Genomic DNA, 22562 nt, shown 5'->3' on the forward strand with positions numbered 1-22562 from the left:
GGGCTGGAAAAGGAGGTACAGTCCAATGTGTGGGGCCCAGGCTTCAGCTCCCCACCTTTTCCCAGTGAGGAATGTTTAAAATTTCCCTGATGTCTCTCTGTGCTTCCATCCCTAACCCCCCAGGAGAGTCAAAGGAGAAATGTGGGAGGTGACAAGCTAAAGATACACAGGTTGAGTATCCCTTTTCTGAAATGCTTGGGAACAAAAGTGCTGAATTTTAGATGTTTTCGGATTCTAAAATATTTGCATGTACATAATGGGATATCTCAGGGAGGGGACCCAGGTCTAAGTAGGATATTTATTCGTTTCATATACACCTTATACACATAGCCTAAAGGTAATTTTATATAATACTTTTTATAATTTTGTGCATGAAACACATGACCTGTCACATGTGGTCTGGTGTGGAATTTTTCACTTGTGGCGTCATGTTGACCCTCAAAAAGTTTTCGATTTGGGGGCATTTTGGATTTTGGAATTAGGGATGCTCAAATTGTGCCAGGAAAGTCTTTAAACACCACAAATAAATAACTCCTGGCTTTTTAAGGGCAACAAGGAACCCCTGCAGTTTTCCTTGCAGGCAAGTGTGAAGCTAAGGAACCACGACCGTCAACTCAAGCGTGTGCTGCCCACAAGAGGTTTCTAAAAACATCGGCAAGTACCCTATTTCCGCTCACACCTGCCATTCTCTCCTGCACAAGGCTCCTCTCAGCAACTTACTTTATCCTTTGAAGGAACTTCTTAAAACATTCCCAGGTCCCTCACTCTACACTTCGTGTAAAGATTTCTCAAAGCTCCTGAATTTGCTCCACACATTACATTTCTGTGGATTTGGCTTTGCCTAAAGACACTACAACTGCAATCCAGGTCATAAGGATCCTACATTTAACAGAAAAAGAAACAAACAAAACAACAGTTTAAATACTTGGAAATTTTCATAAACTATTTACATGGGGGGTTATCTGTGGATACTCATAAATTCTAACTCTATGCCACAAGAAGTTGGGCACAAAATGAGAGTGACTGCCAGGGATAAAGAAAGCACAGCTGCACACACGTGCATGCACACACACACACACACACACACACACACACAAAATCTCTGGTGTAGACCCCAGAGTGACAGCATAGCTGTCCAGTGGGAGGTGGGGGGTGGTGGAGGCAAGAGGCAGGCAAAACTCAGTGATTCGTGGAGACATCTGTAACAGGGAAAGGGGCACATCAAAGCTAGTTCTTTTCTAATTCTCCTTTTCATTTGTTGGGGTTCTCCCATCCCTCACTTCAAGATAAACACAAAAGCTCAACGAACAACAGATACAAAAGATGGCACCAGACAAAAAGGAAACAATGAATCTATTCTTTAGAAGCTAGATGTTCTCAAATCTGGAGAATCTGGGCCAAGAACGCACAGACTGCTGCAGACCACGGTGTTTTCTTATGGGGAATGCCAGCAGGTGAGGCAGAGACTGGCAAAGAAAGGTAAACGTCTGACAAATGGCATGGCCTTACAGCAACCTGAGGCCCCAGCTGTGTTCCACTCATTCAGCTGGAGAATTTGTCCTGAGAACCTGATGTATACCAAGCAGTGCAATAGAAGTGAGAAAATCAAGAAGTGATTTTAAAAAACTCATTAGGTTTTGGGTAAGCCTCTGCTAGAGCCTAAGTATTAGCCACTGTGCTAGATGCTGGGGATGCAAAGGTGGGTAACCCACACTCCCTCCCCCAAGGAGCTCCATCCTAGTGAACAAGACAATTACCTTCTAGCCCAGCCTGGCAAGGGCCAGAACACAACCCAGAAAAGCCCAGAAGAAAAAGTTACTCAGGCCAAGGAAGAAATAGTTGAGTTGGATCTTAAGTGAGAGAGAGATTTCTCCACAGAGAGTTCTCAGGAAGAAATGGGAACTAGATGCATAGAGAACTGACGCTGTACCACGCCCTAGCCAGATGGGAACAGGACCCCAGAGTGCACATCAAAGGTTCCCTGCCTGAGTCAGCAGTGCCGCTCAGTGGGGAACCACTGGGAAGTTCAGTGCCTTATCTGACCTGGGGACAGAGGGGACATGAAGGACTTCACAGGGTCTTTTCAGGCTGGGTTGGTTTCCTTTGATCCCAGAACAAAAGGGCCCCTCAGAGAAGGGAGATGCAGAGGACAGAACTCACTGGCTTCCAGCCGCAATGATTCCATTAGGAATCATCAAAACATTGACAAATCCTGGGGTGGAAAGCCTTTAAAAAGTGGGTGCTAACCTGCTTGTCCCTTTCCTCTGGCACTGAGTGAATGCACAAGGGTACTGGAATAGATGAAGGTGCTGGAAACAGGCCTGCCCACCTGTCTGCCAGCTTTTCTCACCTGCCCCCACCAGGCAGAAGAAAGGAAGGTATAATCTCATTCTTTCCCGTCCCATCACCAATCAAGGATATAAGAATTTGCCAGCAAAAGAATTTTCTCTCTGGGAGGGTTAAACCTACTACCACTCACATCTTCCAGTGAATTATTTTAATCAGATTTCTCTCCGTCTTGCTCAGAGAAACTGATCAAAATGAGAGCTAGCAATTATTGCACACGTACATGCTCTAGGTACTATGCAGTAGGTCCTAGGAAGATGGTTCTACTCCCATTGAACAGAACAGGGAATTGTGGTGAAAAGAAGTCAAGTAATTTGCCCAAGGCTGAACAAGAGCTGGTGAGGGGGGAGTTGGATTCAAATGCTCTTAACTGCTTTGCTATGGGTAAGAAGGTTGACAAGAGAGAAGTCATTCTAGAATATACAGAGAATGAATGGCTGAAGGCAGGAAGCTATTTTGGAGGGATGCTGGCCAAGTGCTTGAAGAAAGCAATCTCTGGTAGATGAAAGGGACAGAGAATGGGAGTCAGGGACACCAGGCTCATCCTTTCCTGCTGGGCAGTTCTTCCAAGCACCAGCCTGTTCAATGCACTCTTATACCCTGAGGCCTGCTTTATCCAAGACATCGAGGACAAGGGCTGCCTTCACCAGATGTGCCCTGCAGTTGGCTCTAGGAGGGCTGGGGGTTAAAGGAAAGGCTAAAAGGACCATTTCTTGGCCCAGAGAGGACAAGTTTCATCATCATGGCCACCTAAAATAAATGGTTAGCACAGAGCTGGCAAAGGGAAGCAGTCTGTGACATCCCACCACAGTGCTGCCTGCTGATTAGGCCCCAGCATGAGTGGAAGCGAGGAAGGGACCACTCAGGCACCAAAACTGAATGTGCTGAGCCCACAGTCACACAGCAGGAAGATGACCGGGTAGGTGGGGAAGTTCCTCCTGCCTCCTGAAGCACTGGCCTTCTCTGCTGAAGTCCAGTCTGTTGAGTCCAGACTGAAACCAAAATGAAGAGCAAGGAGCATTTTTCTAAAATGGGGAAGATGAAGTGGCTGATCCATAGTGAACCTCAAAAAATAAAAGTCCCCGATAATAACAATGATAATAATGCAAATGCAATAAAATATTATTAAAACACAGCACGGTGAAGAAAGATAAAAGGAACTGGTATTCTTTAGCCCAGGTAATATAATCATAGTTACAGCCAGAGCATACTAAGTGCTGACTGTATCAGGTGCTATGCTAAGCATGTCACATACATTATCTCAGATAAGTCACCTAACAGCTCTGAGTCGGTGTGGTAGGTGGAATAATGGCCCCCAAAGATACCCATGTCCAAATTCCCAGACCCTGTGAATATGTTAGCTTACATGGCAAAAGGGGCTTTGCAGATGTGATTAAGGATCTCGAGATGGGGACAGCACCCTGGATGACCCAGATGGCCCAATGTAAGCACAAGGGTCCTTATAAAAGGGAGGCAGAAGGGTTGGAATGAAAGATTGGAAGATGCTACACTGCTGGCTTTGATAATGGAGGAAGGGCCCATGAGCCAAGGAATATAAGCAGCTTCTGGAAGCTGGAAAAGCCAAGAAAAGAGATCCTCCCTTAGAGCCTCCAGAAGAAATGCAGCCCTGCCAGCACCTTGATTTTTAAGCTTCTGACCTCCAGAACTGTAAAGAAATAAATCTGTGTTGTTTTAAGCCACTACATTAGTGGTAATGTGTTACAGCAGCCATAGGACAATAATACTCATACAGTCGGAGACTAGCTTTTACTCCCATTTTCCAGATGAGGATTCTGAGGCACAGTGTGGCTAAGGAAGATGTCCCTAGCCTTACAGCCGGCACTGGTGGAGCCAGGATGCAAAGGCAGGCAGTGTGTCTCCAAGGCCTAGCTTTCACCCGTCACTGCATGGCCTTCCTGATGAAGAGAGAGGCTGGGAGTGACATGACTGTGTTCAAGGTTGTCAGGTCCCCACAGGTCCCCTCTCAGCCTTGCTTCTATATACCCTCAGAGTTCTTAAATGCGGACATCCCATACATGGGGCTTCAGAGGGCCCACAAACCCCTTTATAAAGCTGTTCACTGCATTTTTTGTGTATGAGTATTTATTCAATTACCCAGCGTGTCCTAAACCTGGCTGCTCATCAGACTCCTCCTGGGAGCTTTCTGACCATTCGTTTTCCTGGGATCCACCTCCAAAGATTCTCAGGTAAGGTCCAGAATTCTGCATTTTAAAGCTAATTCCTCAGGTGACTGTGACACACCAGGGTTTTTGCCTTGTACAGAAACAACAAGGCTCCCTGGCTCCCCGCATGAGTGCCCAGGCTTCCTGGCTCCCCCACCTCACAGGGACAGCCTGGCTCCTTGATAGTTTGGAAGGAGCCTACATAACCCCAGATCTGCCAGGATAGCTTAGAACATATGCTGTGAGTCATATAAGGGCTCTCTCTCCTCCCTTGATGACAGGTTCTAGACAAAAAGGCAACAAGGACTTTGTGTATGGAGCACACTCACTCCCACTACTTCATACTGAGTAATGTAAAATCAGAGACCTCTCACTTCATACCTCCCTGAATGGTCCACGGGACTAGACAATTCAGGAATACTTGCCACCCAGCAAAGTAGGCCCCCAGCTGTGGACAAACCTGAAGTCCAAGGACTGGTGCAACCGTCCCTAAGACAGGTTTTCCAGGACCTAGGGGCTTCCTGGCATCTGGATGATTTTTCTGTCATAACTACTACAAATATGTGCCAGGCACTGTTTTATATGGACTACATTGTTACAAGAGATGTTAAGATCCACCCCCATCTTAAAGATGAGATAACCCACTCCTAGAGATAGAGGTTAAGTAACCTGCCCTGGGACACTCAGCTAGTAGTGTGCCAGAATAGAAAACCAAGTCTTCTTCATTCCAAAGCCCTTGTTTTGAACCAATGCTTTAAAGAAAAATTCAATAAAAAATAAAGTGGCAGAGAAGACGAGGTGTGTGTGTGTGTGTGTGTATATGTATGTATGTATATATTCAGTTTATACCCAGCCGTTTCACAGCAAGCCAAGCAGTGTTTCCCAAAACTGGCTACATATCAAAATCACCTGGGGTGCTTACAGAACAGACACAATCCTATTCCTGATCCTGGCCCTAGCTCTGGCCCTGATTTAGGGAATCAGGAACTCTAAGGACAGAGCCTGGAAGTATTTGTTTTCGACACACTCCCTTGGCTATTCTGAATCAGCCCATCCACAACTGTGTTCAAACTGGGGTTCATCCAAAAGGGAGGTGTCCAACCCTCTGGTCCACCAGGCTGGCCAGAGAAAAGTGTGCTGCCCAAAATGCCCAGTGGAAGACCAATCAGACACGGAGATCCCTGATCAGCATCTAACAGGCCCCTAAAGGTAGTTCTAAGGCCCCTTCTCCAGAACTATTAAGAGTAGACTTTCATTTATCCAAAGCAGGGGATTACTAAGTGAATTTTTATAGTCAAATTCTAATTTGAAGAGTTGGCCTCAAAAAACACCCAAAACACTGTAAACAAATAACTTTGGTGGGAAGCTTCGGTCATGATGCCTGATATTCACTGGAGTAAACAAGACGGAGAGGTTTATCTCCAAAGCCTCTATCCCAGGACCTTAAGCAACAGAAGCCAATCTGCAGATTATCTAAATCAGACACTTTCCACAGTGTGACTTTATCGGGGACATTGCTGCAGTGCCAAGGCCTGAAAAAAGGGCCAAGTGGGTAGGGACTCAGTCATGAGCTCTCCTGTCTCTGCTACCAACCAGCTCTTTTCTTGGTCGAATTAACATCATAAGCCTGTAAAATAGGGAGTAATAAGAGTTCTTACATCCTAGAGTTGTGTGAGGACTCACGTGATGGACCACGTGGGGCACAAAGCCCCTCACCTGGCCTGTCCAAGGAAGCCTTCAGAAAAGTGTGTGGCCTGTGCCACTCTCCAGACCACTGTGTTCACATTTCACAGCCCTGAAAAGGGGATGACCTGGAGGAGTGAACACAAGAACACCCCTATCACAGAGCAGGCAAGAAAACTGCCCCATCTGTCAGAAGGCTGTTCTCCCCACCACCAGCAACAGGCTGTCATCACTAAACAACATGAAGGCAGCAGTCTGGTCTGTCCTGTTCACTGCAGTGTCCAGAGCACCTAATGCTGAAGCTGCACATGGGGCACACATTTGATGAATAATAAATAATACTAAATAATATAAGAAATAAGAAATAAATGATTTGATGAATAAATGGAATAATGAAGGATAAATGAAGGAAAAAACGTTACATATGCATACACACGTGACATACACTACTTGCACTTTCTGGGGCATGGTCTTAATTAGAGTTTACCATGTACCCAGGATGCTGCTAGCCATTTACATCATTCTTCCTACTTTGGGGACTCTGAGGCTTAGAGAGAATAAATAATTTGCCTCAGAATACACAATTAGTATATGATGGAGCTGGAAATCAAAGCCAGGTCACATGAAAGTGCCTGTCATCTGCCATCTTTCTGCTTTTCCCTGCCCCGCACTGCTCCAGCCTGTCCTCAGACAGCTTTGCATTCTGACAGCTTGAGTTCACTGCTTCACAGCTGGCTAAATGTTGGGAAATTATCTAGCTCTGGTCCAAAATTCTCACTCAACAGAAGGATCAGAGAGGTACAGACAGGGAAGCACCTGGCAAGGGACACCTGGCCAGAGATGACAACACTTGTCACCTAGTCCCCCCAACGTGGGTCTATCAGTTAGATTTCTTACTTAAGCATCTTCTGCCCGTGGCAAACAAATCCCAACGTAAGCATCTTCCTCCTTTCCTTGTAGTTTAGAATACATTCCTTGTCAGGGAGGACTAAATACTGAGGAAGCAGATATCAGAGACCACCATCAAACCCATGATGATGTCTAAAAATTAAAAACAGAAACTACAGCTTCCATTTATACTGGGTAAGATGCTTCATGAGCCTTATTTTATCTAATTTTCACAACGACCTATAAAGTAGCAAGTATTGTGCTTCCTGTTTAATAGTTGAAGAAATTAAAACTTGAAAGGTTAAGTAAATTCTCAAGGGCACACAGCTAGTTAAAGTAGTAGAGCTGGAACTTAAACCCAAGGCTGGCAGCCATTCGCATGCTCCCACTTAACCACTAGGCAACACAGCTTCTAGTTTCACCTAACACGGGAAGTACTCAGGTTGCGTTCGTGGGTGCCTCTGAGCCCAGAAGTAGGGAATCCTTAACCCAATGTGGCCTTGAGCAAGGAACACCATCAAGTTTCAATGCTTTGCTCAACCCAGTCCCAGGAAGGCTGCCAGGAGCACTTTCTGAGAGACTGAAGTGTTGGGCTGGAGCAATTATCAAGTAAGCGGAGTCAGAAAAGGCTGCAGCGCCCCCCCCCCCCCCCCGCCAGAGCTCACAGTCTAGTGCAGAAGACAGAGCTTACAGACGTCACCACCCACATAAGTCATTGTTTATTGTCTTAACTCCTATGAAAGAAACATACAAAGAACATGTAGTCAGGGGCCTGAGCTGGTGTGAGTGGCTGGGGACATCCTCCCTGAAGAAGTGGCATTTAGACTGAGGACAAGTCAGTTAGAGGGGTTAACCAGGAGGAACGGAGCAGGGCATGGCTCTCTTCCTTCCTTTCCACCTGGACTCTGCTCCAGCTGCAACCTGGTTTGGCAGAGGGTCTAAATGCCACCCCCCAAAACAATGCACCATCAGAGCACCAAGCAAGCCTGGTGTGAGCTCAGCCCGAGTCATCACACTCAGGTCTCGATTAATGAACCCACATCTCTTACATCCCAGATTATCAAGGACTATGTGTAGCTTGTTAGAGCACTGCATTTATTAAAAAAAAAAATTGGTTTCTTTAAAAGGGAAGAGTTTCTGTAAGGAAAGAAAAACCCAGAAAGAATCCTAAAATAAACAATCAAAGCTAAACACAGGCTAATGGTCTTTCCTTCCAAAGACAACTCAGAAGCCATGCTGTGAATTTTCAGTTTTGACTCAAAAAGTTCAATGGGCAACCCCTGGGGAGTCTTTGCTAAGGCCAGAGTTGAAAAACCTGTTTCTGCACACTGAAGGCAGTTATTCCAGGCCTCCACAGTCCATAATGGCCACTTCATCTACTGCGCCATCAGGTGTATAGCTTTTCTCACACAAATGTGCCACTCTTGGTGTTTTCTTTGACAGCTGGCCAATTTCCCACTTAGGCAAGGATAAATGTGCTTTTTTGTTGTTGTATTTTATGCAAGACTAGTACGTACTTCCTTAGCCAAATAACATATACATTCTGACTATCATGGGATCGACTTGGTCAATCCTTATTACATAAGGTCACATTCTCTAGCTCAAAGAACACAGAATCTGTAGTAAGACTAGTCAGGCCATTACCCTTCTACCTAAGGCAAATCCCTTTCTTTCTGAGTCTGGCTGTCTCCCCCAGTAAAATGAGGGTGCTGGTCCAGAACGCAGGTTCTCAAACCCAAGAATTCTGCCTTGGAATCCACTGGGGAAGTGTGTTAAACATACAAGCTCTCCAAATCCCCAGCCCAGGCAGGAATCTGAGATCCTTCTAGTGCTAACACCCCATGACTTCCTGAAATAAGGGTGAGCAGATGACAACTGAACCACTTCCCTATAAATGTTTAATTTCTGAATTTCAATTCCCTTAAGGAGTTAGCAAAAAAGAAGGGTAGCTCAACACATGACAGGAAGGTTGCTTAATAGCAGAAAACAGCAGGCATATACTCCATAGGTAGCCAAAGGCTACTACTCTACAGAATGGAGTTAAAGCGTACAGACAGCAGCTAGGACAGCATATTAAGGAAAAGTGTGTATCTTCATTCATTAGATCCCTGATGATTGTTGAATGGCAAAATCACATAATTATTGCTGGGTTTTAAGAAACTTAATCCTGAAAATCCATGTAGGACAGATAAGAACACGGAGGCTGGCAGAAAGAGCAGTTGGTAGAGCTAATAAGAGGACATGGGCAGAGGAGCCACATGGCCCAGACCTGTGTTCATGAAACACCTCCAGTCATCTCCAAGTGAGGCCATGTATACAGTCAGAGAGGCCCACTGCAACAGGACTGAAAGGTGCTCAACATTCAGCTGTAAATGCAGTTTCCACAAGGAATATGGTACCAATAAATGAGTAATATCTCAGTATATACAGAAGGTTATCATTTTTGTGTGTATTAAAAGCATTAATCTCTTAAAGTATAAGCAGACCAAATTCCCATATTCCTGTTTTGAGAATTTTTTTTTCCAGGTATGGGGAGCCTTGGGAATGAAGTGGCTCAAGCCTCTCTCAGCTTCTGAATTTATTTCAGGTGTTGGATGAAATGACAAGAGCCTAAGGTAGGGTGCTGGTCAGGGAAAGCAAAGAAAGGGACGCAGTGATGCGATATAACCTGAGTAGTCTAGAGAAGACCTGACAGCTGTGAAAGAGGGGAGTCAAGAATGATTCTGCAGTTTCCAGTCTGGGTCATGAGGAAGAGGATGGTGCTATTAATAGAGCAGGAAGTGAGGAGAGGAGGTGGCATGCGGGTGTGAAGAACCTTGTCTATTCTTTTTGTCTTACTTGTCTTTTAATGAGCCAAAGTAATTGGTCAAGGGACACAAAGATCAACTACATTGTTTATTGATAAAGTAAAAAATAAATAAAAATGAAATAAAATAAATGAACCAAAGTAACACCACTGACAACATTGCTCTTGACTGGAGTGAAGGACAGTAGAGCCTCTGTCCTATGCTCTGCCTTGGACCATGGAAATGCAAACCATCAGAAAAGCACCTATTGGGCCTGCCCTGTGGCTCACTCGGAAGAGTGCGGCACTAGTAGTGCCGAGGCCGCGGGTTCGGATCCTATATAGGGATGGCTGGTGCGCTCACTGGCTGAGCGCGGTGTGGATGACACCATGCCGAGGGTTGCGATCCCCTTACCAGTCAAAAACAAAAAAACAAAAAAAACGAAAAAAAAAAAAAAAAAAAAGAAAAGCACCTATGCCGTTCTTAGGAAAATCACAATTCCTTTAGAGACATGAGTCATTCATCACAGATTTCCTTGAAAACTCCCCTGAGGTTAGCTCACAGGGGGTGTTATATATACATGTCACTGATCCACTACAGGAGGTTCCCTTCGGCATAGAGAAAGAAGATGGGGACCTAATGCTACGACCAGATTCAGCTTAGAGTACTTTCGTCTATGTTCTCCATTCTGAAGACCAAGAATACCCACTTCCCCACTCACCCAACACTCCTGCCAAAAAAAGAAAGGAAGAAGAATAATAAAGAATATAACCCATAGAACCAGAGAGTAATAACAACCAAGCAGGAACTTTGAGATCATCCCAGTCAATCAATGGTTTTTACAGATCAACAATCTGAGACCCATGAAGTGAAAGCACAGCAGAAGCCAGAGGCAGACCCCAGTCCGGTATGGAGGTCCCCAACTGTTATTCCTTCCACCTGGCAGCCTGTCAAGACTCATGCTCACTTTCCTAAATTCTAGGGCACTCCACCTGTGACAATGTGATACACACACATAGGGCATGTGGCCCTACATGCTTTAATTGCTGTATGCAGTAAGAAGCCTGGAGGTGGGCATAGAAAAAGAAGAGATGCATTCTCTCAGCATGTTTTCACTGAGATTCCCAGAATCTTTTAGTAATAACTCACATTACTAATTACATTAGTCAACTAACAACTTTTTTTTTTTCGGCGGTAGGACAGTGCAGGGATCTGAACACTCAGCCTTGGTGTTCCAACACTGTACTCTAACCAACTCAGACAATTGGCCAGCCCCTCAACTAACCACTTTTAAGAGAAAGACCAATACATATTTTTCTTTATATGGGGTCTGAAATCAGTATACAGGTGTTATTCTTTAAAAAAAAAAAAAAAAGGAAGGAAACTAAGATCCTACACTCACTCTAGCATGAAGTATATGTTTTGTGTGTTCTGAGCAGAGTGAAAACTAGAAGCCCTCACTGTAACTCACCACTCATTCTGGAACACATTTATTAAAAGAAAGCTTAACAGCATGTATTTGCAAACCATAAACATCTCAAGAGTTAAAAATTAAGTTTCAAAAAGAACATTGTTGTTGTGGCCACTTAAGTATTGAGGCAAAGAAGGCTCTTCTGCCCATATAAAACTTTAACTGAAGAAGAGATAATTATCCAATTACCTTAATCTGAATGTTAATTTCCCAAGAAAAGTTTCTAGATGATTGAATAAGGATCGGATCCTTATTCTGATACCTGTTTAGCAGTTTCAAGTGGCCTATCTAGAAATTCCTTCATCTGCATTGGAAACCACAGTTTTGCTTCAGTTATAAAATAAGAAAAAGAAAAAAAGATACAAATATATATATATATTTTTTAAACTAAAACTACAAAAACTTTCCTGTATTCCTAGTGAGAGTAATTATCAGTACCAGCACACATAGAAAGCAATTTAATAATATCTAAAAATCACAAATGCATATATCCTCTCACCCCAAAATCCTATTTCTAGAACTATATCTTATAAATAAACTTCACACATAAAAGGTTATTTATAGCAGCAATATTAGCTAACAGAACACTGAACATAGCACGAATGCCCATTAATAGGACACTTTACCTGTTAAATAAATCATGATATAGCTATATAGTAGAATATCATGTATCTGTAGAATAAGTGATCATATATATGAAAAGATCTCCAAGATATTAAGTAAAAAAGTCAAAGAACAAAACATTATGCATTATACCCACCTTTTGTATTAAAAGGGGGGTACTGAAAAAATAAGAATCTATGTTTACATTTGTTTATCATGAGATTCTTTGAGATAAAAAAATTAAAAATGAATAGATTTTAGAAGGATACATTTAAAAAAATGGGGAATGAGATAAGAGAGAAGTATTTCACTATGTATCTTTTTATTTTCTTTGATTCTGGGACTATGTGAATACATTACCTATTCAAAAAGCTAAATAATTTTCAAGTAGCCAAAGCCATCTACTTAGTAATCAAAATATTTCATTAAATAATATGCTTCCTTATAAAACAAAGAAAGCAGGTGTTATAGCATATCCTCAAATGAATCTGACCTTTGAACCTGAAAGCAAAATATGAAATTAGTTGACTTTTGTCCTTCCTTAAAAGAAAAAGCATTTTTCTATGCCTTACATAAATGTAACACATTTAGTACTTTACTCTAAAAATAATCCCATTTCAATGTTTTCAGGTTAAATCTCAACTTGGTTACTGACATAAAAACTGGCCAAATTCCAGCAATGCAGTTACTTTTAAGAGCTTTCCTATCTCACCAAAGAAAATACCCATACCTTTGTCAGAATGGTTCTTCCTCCCATGAGGGATTCGGTGAAGGCACAGAATATATCCATCTTCTGTCTCAACTAAGTGTTCCTCAGCAGGGAATCCCCAGTAAGAGATAATTTCAGTCTATGGAGAAAAAGGACCATGGAAATTACACAGACAGATCTGATGTGATTTCCCACATTAACAGGCAAAGCAGAAGACAAAATGTCAATGATATTCTCCAGGCTTTATTTAAGAAATCAATTGTTATTGAAATTTTAGTCTGCTCAATCTAGTAGCCAACATCCCATCAAAAGAGTAAATCATCCACTTGTTTTACTCATGTGTTCTACCCACAGATATTCAGTTAAACTTTGGCTTCATCATTCTAGCATGTTCCACACCAAGCGTGCCTAACTTTACCACAGCTCTAGGCCTCTTTGTTTCCATCCTGCCTACTAGGCACAAATAAACACTCATTTCTCTCTTAAATACGCCAGGTAATACTGTGAAAGTGTAAAACATTTCTCATGTTTTAAGAAGTCTCATCCTGGAAAATAAAGTGTAATAAATATTAATCCATTTTTAACAATGGACTGAAAAAATTACACTAGAATGTCAACATGGAGTTGAAGAAAAGTTGAAAAAACCGAATTATGATCAAATTCATTTCTCCACAAGGAAAGATCCATGAGGTAATTGTTAATCAGGAGCTCAGTGGGATATGGATATGAGAAAGCTGTCAGAATCAAAACGGTGTCACTCGTGCTAGGAAAAACCTCTGAAAAATAGAGCTGGGGAAGGCCATGAAGGGAGGGTTCTTATGCATGAAAGCCTGATAGAAATCATCACAAAGAACTCTGCAAAACCACAGCCTTGCAGAGAGGCCATCACAACCTTAACAAAAAATATTTCTGGAAGGACATCTGCCCAGCAGCTGTCTGTCTAACTTTAGACTGACGTCAGGTAGCCAAGGATAAATATCCCACAACAATTACGTAATCCTCCATCACTTTTCCTTTAAAACCCTTTGTCTTTTTTTTCTCCCTGAATACACACGTAGTTTACTATGACTTGCATATTCCCACTGCAATGTTATATTCCCAATTAAACTCATTTTTCTTTGAGAGAGCCTCTCTGTTTATTATTTAACAGATAATACAATTATCCAAAAGTTTTAATGTAAATAAGTGCTCTCTACCATTAATTAGGTAAATCAGTCCTCTCTACCATAAATACTTGAAAGGATTTAATATTATTCTTATAGGAATTATTTTTTTTAAAAGGGGGAGTTTAAAGAAAAGATTTTTGATAAGAAATAAAATTTAACCTTAGACTCTGTTATCAGGTCTCTTTTGGCTCTCCATGATTTCTCTTCAAGTGTCTAAGTTGCCGGACTCTTCAGTTGGGTACCTGCACCATCTATTTTAAAGTTGCTGGTTTCTTTAATAACCTGTATTTTTCTGATTTTTATACCTAAATGAAGTATTTCCAGGTTTTATTATTTACTTAAGATTAATAACATTAAAATGTTTTAATTAAAAGATTGTTTTTGCTTATTTATTCTAACAAAATTTTTTTCAGATACTTCAGCTTTTGTATTGAAGTATGTTCTCTGAACATTCTTAATCACAAGCTTTATTCAATGTAGTCTAAAACCAGCACAGTAATGTTCTAGCAAAAGTTTTGACACTTTTTTATTGTCCTTTAAACAAATTCAGTGAGACTTAAAAAAAATGAATAAAAATCACTATTTGTCTTATGAAGAAGTATATAGTTTTAAAAGTAAAATGAGATTTGTTACATACACCTTACCTGGTGGGAAAAGTCTAGCAAATTGAATCTAAGATTCAGAGAAAGTGAAAAGCATAGGAACTATAAAGAGAGTAGAGTTGTGGCTTCCAGTGGCCCATATAACTGGATTTAAGAAAATAATTAACATTTGTCACAGATGCATTTTAAAAGCACATGATTTTGAGATACCTACCACATTCATGTTTGCTTCAGGATCCACACCCATCAGTCTCCCAGTGGACCCCTCTGAATGCAGGGTCCCAAGGACCAAACAGGCCACCAACTGCAAGAGCTGCATTTCCATCCTGTATAAAACAGCCCATCATTATTTGCCTGAATTTTACCACAGAAAAATATGTTGGCAGATTAATGTTCCCATAAAAAGTTCTGAAGCAGGTTCAAGGCAAAGTAAAAGTTAGGTGAAGGGCAAATATGAAACAAATGACCTCAGTCACATCTGGAAGGAGAAAATGAGGAATTCTTTTTTCCTAAGAAAACTCCCCAACTGCTACCCACGGTTATTATGTGACCTCTGGAGCCCAGCACACCACTCAACCTCCTCACCACAAGGTTAAAGATTGAACAAATTGTTTTTGGAGAAGTAACAGAAAGCAGAACTTAGAAGAGGATAAACTGAGAAAGGAAAAGCCACAAAATTCTGGAATCTGTTAGTTTCCCACTTTTCCCCTTCCGCTTGTGATTTAAACATTTTTACATTTGGCTAATATTAGCTCTTGCTTCCCTCTATGTACTCAATTCCCTTCTTGCCCAGATTATACGCCAGGATGTAAAATTTGTCACTCAAGGAAAAAAAAGTGAAATGAAAGGAAAGAGAGCCTGCAAGAGAAACAGAGAGGAAAAAGTGGACCCCTCTCTCTCCTTCTGAAAGTCTCCAACTATCAACAAAGACCGTTCTAATTTCTGGCAGTGATGGCTCAAAATCACAGTGTAGTGTAGATGGTGAGGATGTTAAAGGCAAAGCAAAGTGACTCTTCTAAGGACACCAGATGGTTAGCAGAAAAGCTGGGACTACAGCCCAGCTGCATACATTTTCTTTAAAACAAATATCATCACTTAAAAAGATGTGTGTATGTATGTCCATACAAAGACTTACATGCAAATGTTTATAGCAGCCTTGTGTGTAATAGCCAAAAAGTGGAAAAACCCACATGCTCCAGATGGGTGAATAGATAAATTATGATATATACATATTACTCAGCAATAAAAAGGAATGAACATACAACAACATGAATGAATCTCAAAATCATTGTGTCAAGTGAAAGAAGCTAGACTGAAAATAAATACTGTATAATCCCATTCATACAAACTCTAGAAAAGCCAGCCTAATCTCTATTGACAGAAAGCTGCCTAGGGAGAGAAGGGGGAGAAGGAAAGGATTACAAAGGAATGCACAAGGAATCTTTTGGGGGTGATATACAGGTTCATAATATTGAATGTACTGATGATTTCACAGGTGTATACATATGTCAGAGCTTACAAAATTATACAATTGAAATATGCCCTGCTATTGTATGCCAATAATAAATACCTCAATAATGCTGGTTTTAAAAGATACTTGTGCTTAAACTGAGTGTTCCACAAGTCTTAAAAAACTGGTTCTCAGGAGATTGCAAAAGTGAATTGAATCCTTTCTGTTGATGCAGTTCCTCACGAAATTATTTTTCCAAGCAGCAGTTAAGTAGGGAGTGTTATCTTGAGTCATTGGCAAAGTCCACGGCTTTTACTTACAAGTTTATATTTTTTTACGGTAGTTGGTAAGGGCTGTACAGACCTGGGCTATCTTTTGTCGTACATACAACCTCCCACAAGTCTATTATTACTAGAGAATAAAGAGTAGAGCGAAAAGGAAATAAAATAAAGGTTCTACCACAATTTAAAATAATGAAGCATCTGGCAGTAGCTGCTTTCCATTCAGGGCCTATTCTACAGAACCTGGACCCACCGTCCAGAGAAAGCGCCACCAGATTAACAGCTGAGGCTACTGGACTGGAAATGTCACCCAGGTCATTTTCCCTACGAACACAGCACTGAACTAGTTTCTCAACATATTAGTCAAGCGATTCTCACAAAGGATGAGGAGTTAAAAGGAGAAAGAAAAAAACAAACAAACAAAAAAAACCCTCCAGCCTGGTTTCAGTGTGTTTTTCTAGGCTCTTTTAGCACCTTTATCTCAGTTCTTTGAGTTTGTTACATGGCAGCTAAGTGCTTCTCTGTCCTCATTTCACCCCAGCCCGAGGGCAGAGTCTGAGTCAACTCTGTACCTCCAGAACCTGGGGGCCAAGTGTGGGGCCACTGTACTAAATGCACAACGCAGATTTTGAAAAATGGGACCGGGGCGGTCCAACAGTTCAGTACCAGAAAAGAAGGCCCCAGTGCAGCTCGTCATTTAGCTTTCTAACAGAAACTCTCCCGTTTAAGATCTAGACCCTGCAGGCAGCGATTCCAACCCATATCAATTACTCCTCCGCCAACCCTATGGCAGTACCATTAAATCCACTTTTCAAGAAACCGAGGTTCGCCCGAGTTAAATACTGGAAGCAAAGTGCCAGCTGGCTAAATAGCAGTACGGCTGGAATTTTAACCAGGACCAATGCCCAAGTCTGCTCTGGACCACGGCCTTGGCTAACGAGTTAAGAGAGGTCGGGCAGGATGCCTGGAGGAGCTCACAGGAAGAGAGGACGAGCGAGAAGGAGAGCTGGGAATCAGACATCCCGGCTGTCCTCTCAGAACGGGGACTCTGGCAGCTTCACCGACCGGCGACAGCGCCTATCCAAGAAATCAGAGAGCGCCCGGGGAAGGGTGGTCAACTTTAGAGAGCCCCGACTCCTGGGTGCTTGGGAGGTGCGGCGGGCCACCGCCCGCACAAAGGCACCCGCAGGTACCCCACGCAGTGTTCCGCGGACCGAGCGCATAGGGTCCTGCGGGCCTGCAGAGACGCTGGCGCGGGGACAGAGGCAGGCCGAGCGCCAGCTCCCACGCCCACCTGCACCTTATTCGCAGCCAGGGCTGGAACTCACCTGGAACCGTCCTCCCGGGCCGCTGTCCCCAGTCGCAGTGCCCGCTAGCGGGGGCCGGAGTGCAGGGTTGGGACCTGCAGAGGACGGAGGCGGCCCTGGCAGGGGGGAGGGTGCCTGCCACCCCACTCCGTCTATTCGCGCGGCCAACCAGGGCAGCCCGCCAACGGGAAGTGCCACGAAGACTCCGCCCCGGCTGAGCACAGTCGCTTCGGAGCCAGCCCGCGGCCCCCGAGGAGCATGCGCCGTGGCCGTAGGCGGGCCCAAGAGATGGGAAGGTCTGCCCCGGCATCGGGCAGAGCAGATCCCCTGCGGTACCTGCTCGCGGTGCTGGTGCCTGGTCTCTTAGTGGCTGCCTCCTGTCCTCCTCCCCTCCCCACCAGAAGCTCCTGCAGGGCTGGCACTCTCTGCATCTGGCATAGAGCACGTGGGCTCTACAAATGAAAATAAATTATATGCTCCATGTAAAACGCTTAGCATTGTGCCTGACGCAAAGCAATCTTGCTGTACATTTTATTTTATTATTAAAGATTAGTGAAAAGAGGAAGAAATATAACAATATTCAGTATGCACATACTTAGTAATCACTTCATTCAACAAAAATTTTATTGAGCACCTGCTAAATGCCAGGCGTTATGAAGACCCTGTGGGTATAGAAACCAAACAAACAAGGTCCCTGTTCTCCTGCTTATACTCTTTTTTTTTTTTTTTTTTTTTTTTGACCTGTAAGAGGATTGCAACCTTTGGCATGGTGTGGTCTGCACCACGCTCAGCCAGTGAGTGCACCGGCCATCCCTATATAGGATCCGAACCTGTGGCCTCCGCTCTACCAGTGCCGCACTCTCCCGAGTGAGCCACCGGGCCGGCCCTCTCCTGCTTATATTCTAATAGGAAGAGACACGCTACGAATAACTATGTAATACATGAGGTAGTGATAAGTGTGCCATGAAGAACAATAAAACAGGGTAAAGAGACAATGAAGGAGGATGCTATGTTATGTATATGGTGATCAGAAAAGAACTCTCCGATGAAGTGACATCTGAGCAGACAGGAAGGAGGTGATTGAGAGCCACACGGATCCTGGGGAATGTAGAATATAGCAAGTACAAAGGCTCTAAGGCAGGAACATTCCTGGTAGGTCCTAGCCAGAGCAGTGAGGTCTTTGCAGCTGGAACAGAAAGTACATGGTGCAAAGTAGTAGAACATGATGTCCTAGAAGTAGATAGGTGCTTGGGGATCCACTTCTCAAGATTTTGCCTTTTCTTCTGACCAAGATGAGAAGTCAGTGGAGGGTTTTTAATAGAAGGGCAACATAATCAGGTTTACAGTTTGGAAAAATCACTCTGGCTGCTGGGGTCAACTATGGACACAGGGTAACTAGTTAGAAGGCTACTGCAACAAGCCAAGCAAGAGTTAATGATGGCTTGGACCAGGGTGGTGATAGCAGTAGAGGTGGAGAAGAATAGTCAACTCTAGGTATGTTCACAAAGTCGAGCCAACAGGATTTGCTGGTGGATTGGATACAGCTATGAGAGGATACAAAGCCATGTCAAAAATGGCACTTATGGGGCCGGCCCCGTGGCTCACTCAGGAGAGTGCGGCGCTGGTAGTGCTGAGGCCACGCGTTCGGATTCTATATAGGGATGGCCAGTTCGCTCACTGGCTGAGCATGGTGCAGGGAACACCAAGCCGAGGGTTGCAATCCCCTTACCGGTCAGAAAAAAAAAAAAAAAAAAAAAAAAAAAAAATGGCACTTATGAGTTTAGTAGAATGTGGTTGCCAAAAACTGAAATGGGGAAAATACCAGGAAGAGCAGCTTGAGAGGGAAATCAAGAGTTTGTTCTAGACATGTTGATTTTGAGATTCCTGTTAGAGAACTCTCTCAGCTAAGTCCGTATTAGGAAACAGAAATCACTTTAGGCATCCCAAACAGAGGAAATGATAACACAAGTAATGAAATTGCTGAGAAGCCAAACAGGGTTTGGGCAGGCACTACAGAGATTATTAGCAAAGTGGGAAGGACCAGGGCATGATTGGGAGAAGGTAGAGTCACCAGAGACCAGAGGTTGTGCAGCAGCCTCTGCCACCAACACTGCCCAAGGCCGAAAGAGGGGAGCTAGAAACTTGATCTTAGCCAAAAGTCCAGAAGTGATGTGTAGGCCTAGCATTCAAGGTCAAGTTCCATCCTACAGATATAATTTGAAAATAATCAGATTAGAGGCAGTATCTAAAACCATGAGACTGGATGAGATTCCCTATAAAGTAAGCATAAAGAGCACAAATGTACATTGGGATTCAGAAGATGTAAAAGCTGAGAAGACAGTGAGGTTGTGCTTGACACCAAGTGAAGAAAAGAATTTCAAGAAAGGAAATGATCAGCCCAGGCAAGTGCCAGTGATAGCTTGAGTGAGATGAGTACTGAGAAATTAGCATCAGACTTAGCAACATTTCTGTGTGTCAGACGTGCTAAGCCCTTTACATAGAGTGTAAGGTTAAATATTTGCTCAAAGTCACAAAGGTAGAAAGTGGTCTAAAATGCAACCTAGATAGACTGAGTCAAGGTTGTCATCTATGAGGTATGGTAGTATTTTCCTCCCATCCTGCTTTGGATTATAATCTACAATGACTGGTGGATGACCCATACTTTTACGATATAAAGTTTTACAGACAGGAGGTAGCACAAATGTGTGGGTGTGGGTGTGTGTTTTCATGTGTATTTGGGATGAACATTTTATATAACAGTCGGTCCTCCATATCCATGGTTCTGCATCTGCAGATTTAACCAACCAAGGATTATAAATATTCGGACAGGGAGTGGTGGAAACAATAAAAATAACAATACAACAATAAAAATAATACAAATAAAAAATACAGTATAACAACTATTTGCATAGCATTTGCATTACATTAGGTATTATAAGTAATTTAGAGATGATTTAAAGTATACAGGAGGATTGCATAGCTTATATGTAAATACAATACCATTTTATATGAGTCTTGTGCATCCACAGCTTTTGGTATCCCCTGGAAGTCCTAGGGCCAATCCCCCTGCAGAGACCATGGAAGGATTGTGCAAGCCAGACTAGTGTGTCGAAGACTGAAACAACAATACTAATAGCAGTTCTGCTTCCAGGCAAGATGGGGTAACAATGACAGATTTACTCTCCAACCTTAAACAACTAGGGGAAAAAAAGTATAAAACAATGGTTTCAGGTAGTGGACAAGTGTAGAAGAGCAGTCCCTTAGAAAAGGAAGACAAATGAAATGAGCCCTGCAATGCCCCCTATGGCTGCCTGGAGAGAATTTCCAGGCTAAGGCAGTAGAGTTGCAGGACCCAGTAAAGAGAGCTAGAGCTCTCACTAGAGCAAAGAGAGCTAAAGAGAGAAAAAGAGAGACCTCTGGAGAGCTCAGAGGGTTCCCCTCAAGTATTTGAGTATTGATCAGAGCCTGCATGTGAAGGAACTGTGCTAGACCAGGGAAAGAACCACCTGAAAGGAGCAGACAGGAAAATCCCCAAGGCTCACACAGGACTGGGAATAGTTCAGGTTGCACTCAGCCAGAGTGAGAAACCTTGTAATATACAAGGGGAGTTCAAAAAGTTTGTGGAAAATGGAATAAAAAGATAAAAAATTTTTAAAAACTTTATTTCTCAACATGTAAGTTTCATCAAGTTCAAGACATGTTTGTAAGCAATGATACCAACCATTTAGCCCATCCCTAAAGAATTGAGGGTCCTGGGAATTTAACCATGTCTTTTTTACGTTACTAATTGAAGAAAAATGGGTGCCCTTTAAAGATATTTTAAGATTAGGAAACAAAAAGAAGTCAGAAGGAGGCCAAATCAGGACTGTAAATTGGATGCCTGGTAATTTTCCATCAAAATTCTCACAAAATCGCCCTTGTTTGATGAGAGGAATGAGCGGGAGCATTATTGTGGTGGAGAATAATTCTCTGGTAAAGTTTCCTGGGCATTTTTCCGCTAAAGCTTTGGTTGACTTTCTCTAAACACTCTCATAATGAGCAGATGCTTGTGTTATTTGACCCTCCAGAAAGTCAACAAGCAAAATGCCTTGAACATCAAAAAAAATCAAAACCCAAGCCAAAAACTGTTGCCATGACCTTTGTTCTTAACCAATCCACTTTTGCTTTGACTGGACCACTTCCAGCTCTTGGCAGCCACGGCTTTGTGCTTTTGTCTTCAGGACTGCACTGGTCAAGCCGTGTTTTATCCCCTGTTACAATTCTTCAAATAAATGCTTCAGGAATTTGATCCCACTTGTTTAAACTTTTTGTTGAAAGCTGATCTGGACACAGCAGTTTTGGCATCCATCAAGTGGAAAATTTGCTCAACTATAATTTTTCAGTCAGAAGTGTGTAAGCTGAGCCAATTGAGATGTGTATGGTATTGGCTATTGTTTCTGCTGTTAATCATCCGTCCTGTTAAATTAGGGCACATTTAGATGAATATTTCCCTCACAAATTGATGTGGATGGTCTGCCACGGTGGGCTTCATCTTCAACATAATCTCATCCCTTCTTGAAATGAGTTATTTGTTTGTAAACTGCTGATTTCTTTAGGGCATTGTCCCCATAAACTTCAAAAAGCATCAATGATTTCTCTATTTTTCTACCCAGGCTTTTACCCTAAATTTCATGTTTGTTCTTGCTTCAGTTTTAGCATAATTTATGTTGCTCTGATAGGGACTCTTTTCAAACTGATGTCTTTTTTTTTTTTTCCTTTTTTACACTTTACAACCTTAAGTTTTTATTTGAGAATGTGAAAGTCTAAAGTAGAATAGACTTCAACAGTCTTGAGTGCCAAAAACAATATAGAAAAGGTAGGTAGTTATGAATGAGTTTATATGGCTCTATCTTAAGACAGTAAAAATGTGGAAAGACAATGCTGGTTTCCTTGGTATCAGTTTTTTGAACAGTCCAAATCCAAGTCAAACTAATGTCTTATCTTTCTTAGTGCTTCAAGCTAGATTCTGTTCAGACATGTTAAAACGAGTTAGTACGAGCTTACTTCAGTGCAAAAAAATTTTGAAATCCAGGCAAAGTTTTTTCACA

At 42.6% G+C, this 22562-nt stretch overlaps 1 protein-coding gene across 1 annotated transcript in view; it reads right to left on the reverse strand.

Moving 5' to 3' along the window:
• LIPA (lipase A, lysosomal acid type) overlaps window positions 1-17607 on the reverse strand; it is a 37913-nt gene extending 20306 nt beyond the window's left edge. Inside the window, exons 1-3 of the mRNA XM_063102236.1 lie at window positions 17497-17607; window positions 14652-14763; window positions 12691-12808 (exon numbers count right to left, since the gene is read on the reverse strand). Of these exons, the coding sequence (XP_062958306.1) occupies window positions 12691-12808; window positions 14652-14762 (229 nt within the window). The 5' untranslated portion in view covers window position 14763; window positions 17497-17607. The remainder of the gene's footprint in view (window positions 1-12690; window positions 12809-14651; window positions 14764-17496) is intronic.
• Window positions 17608-22562: the final 4955 nt, after the last annotated feature.

The sequence above is a fragment of the Cynocephalus volans genome, chromosome 7, assembly GCF_027409185.1.
Source record: "Cynocephalus volans isolate mCynVol1 chromosome 7, mCynVol1.pri, whole genome shotgun sequence".
Taxonomy (NCBI): domain Eukaryota; kingdom Metazoa; phylum Chordata; class Mammalia; order Dermoptera; family Cynocephalidae; genus Cynocephalus; species Cynocephalus volans.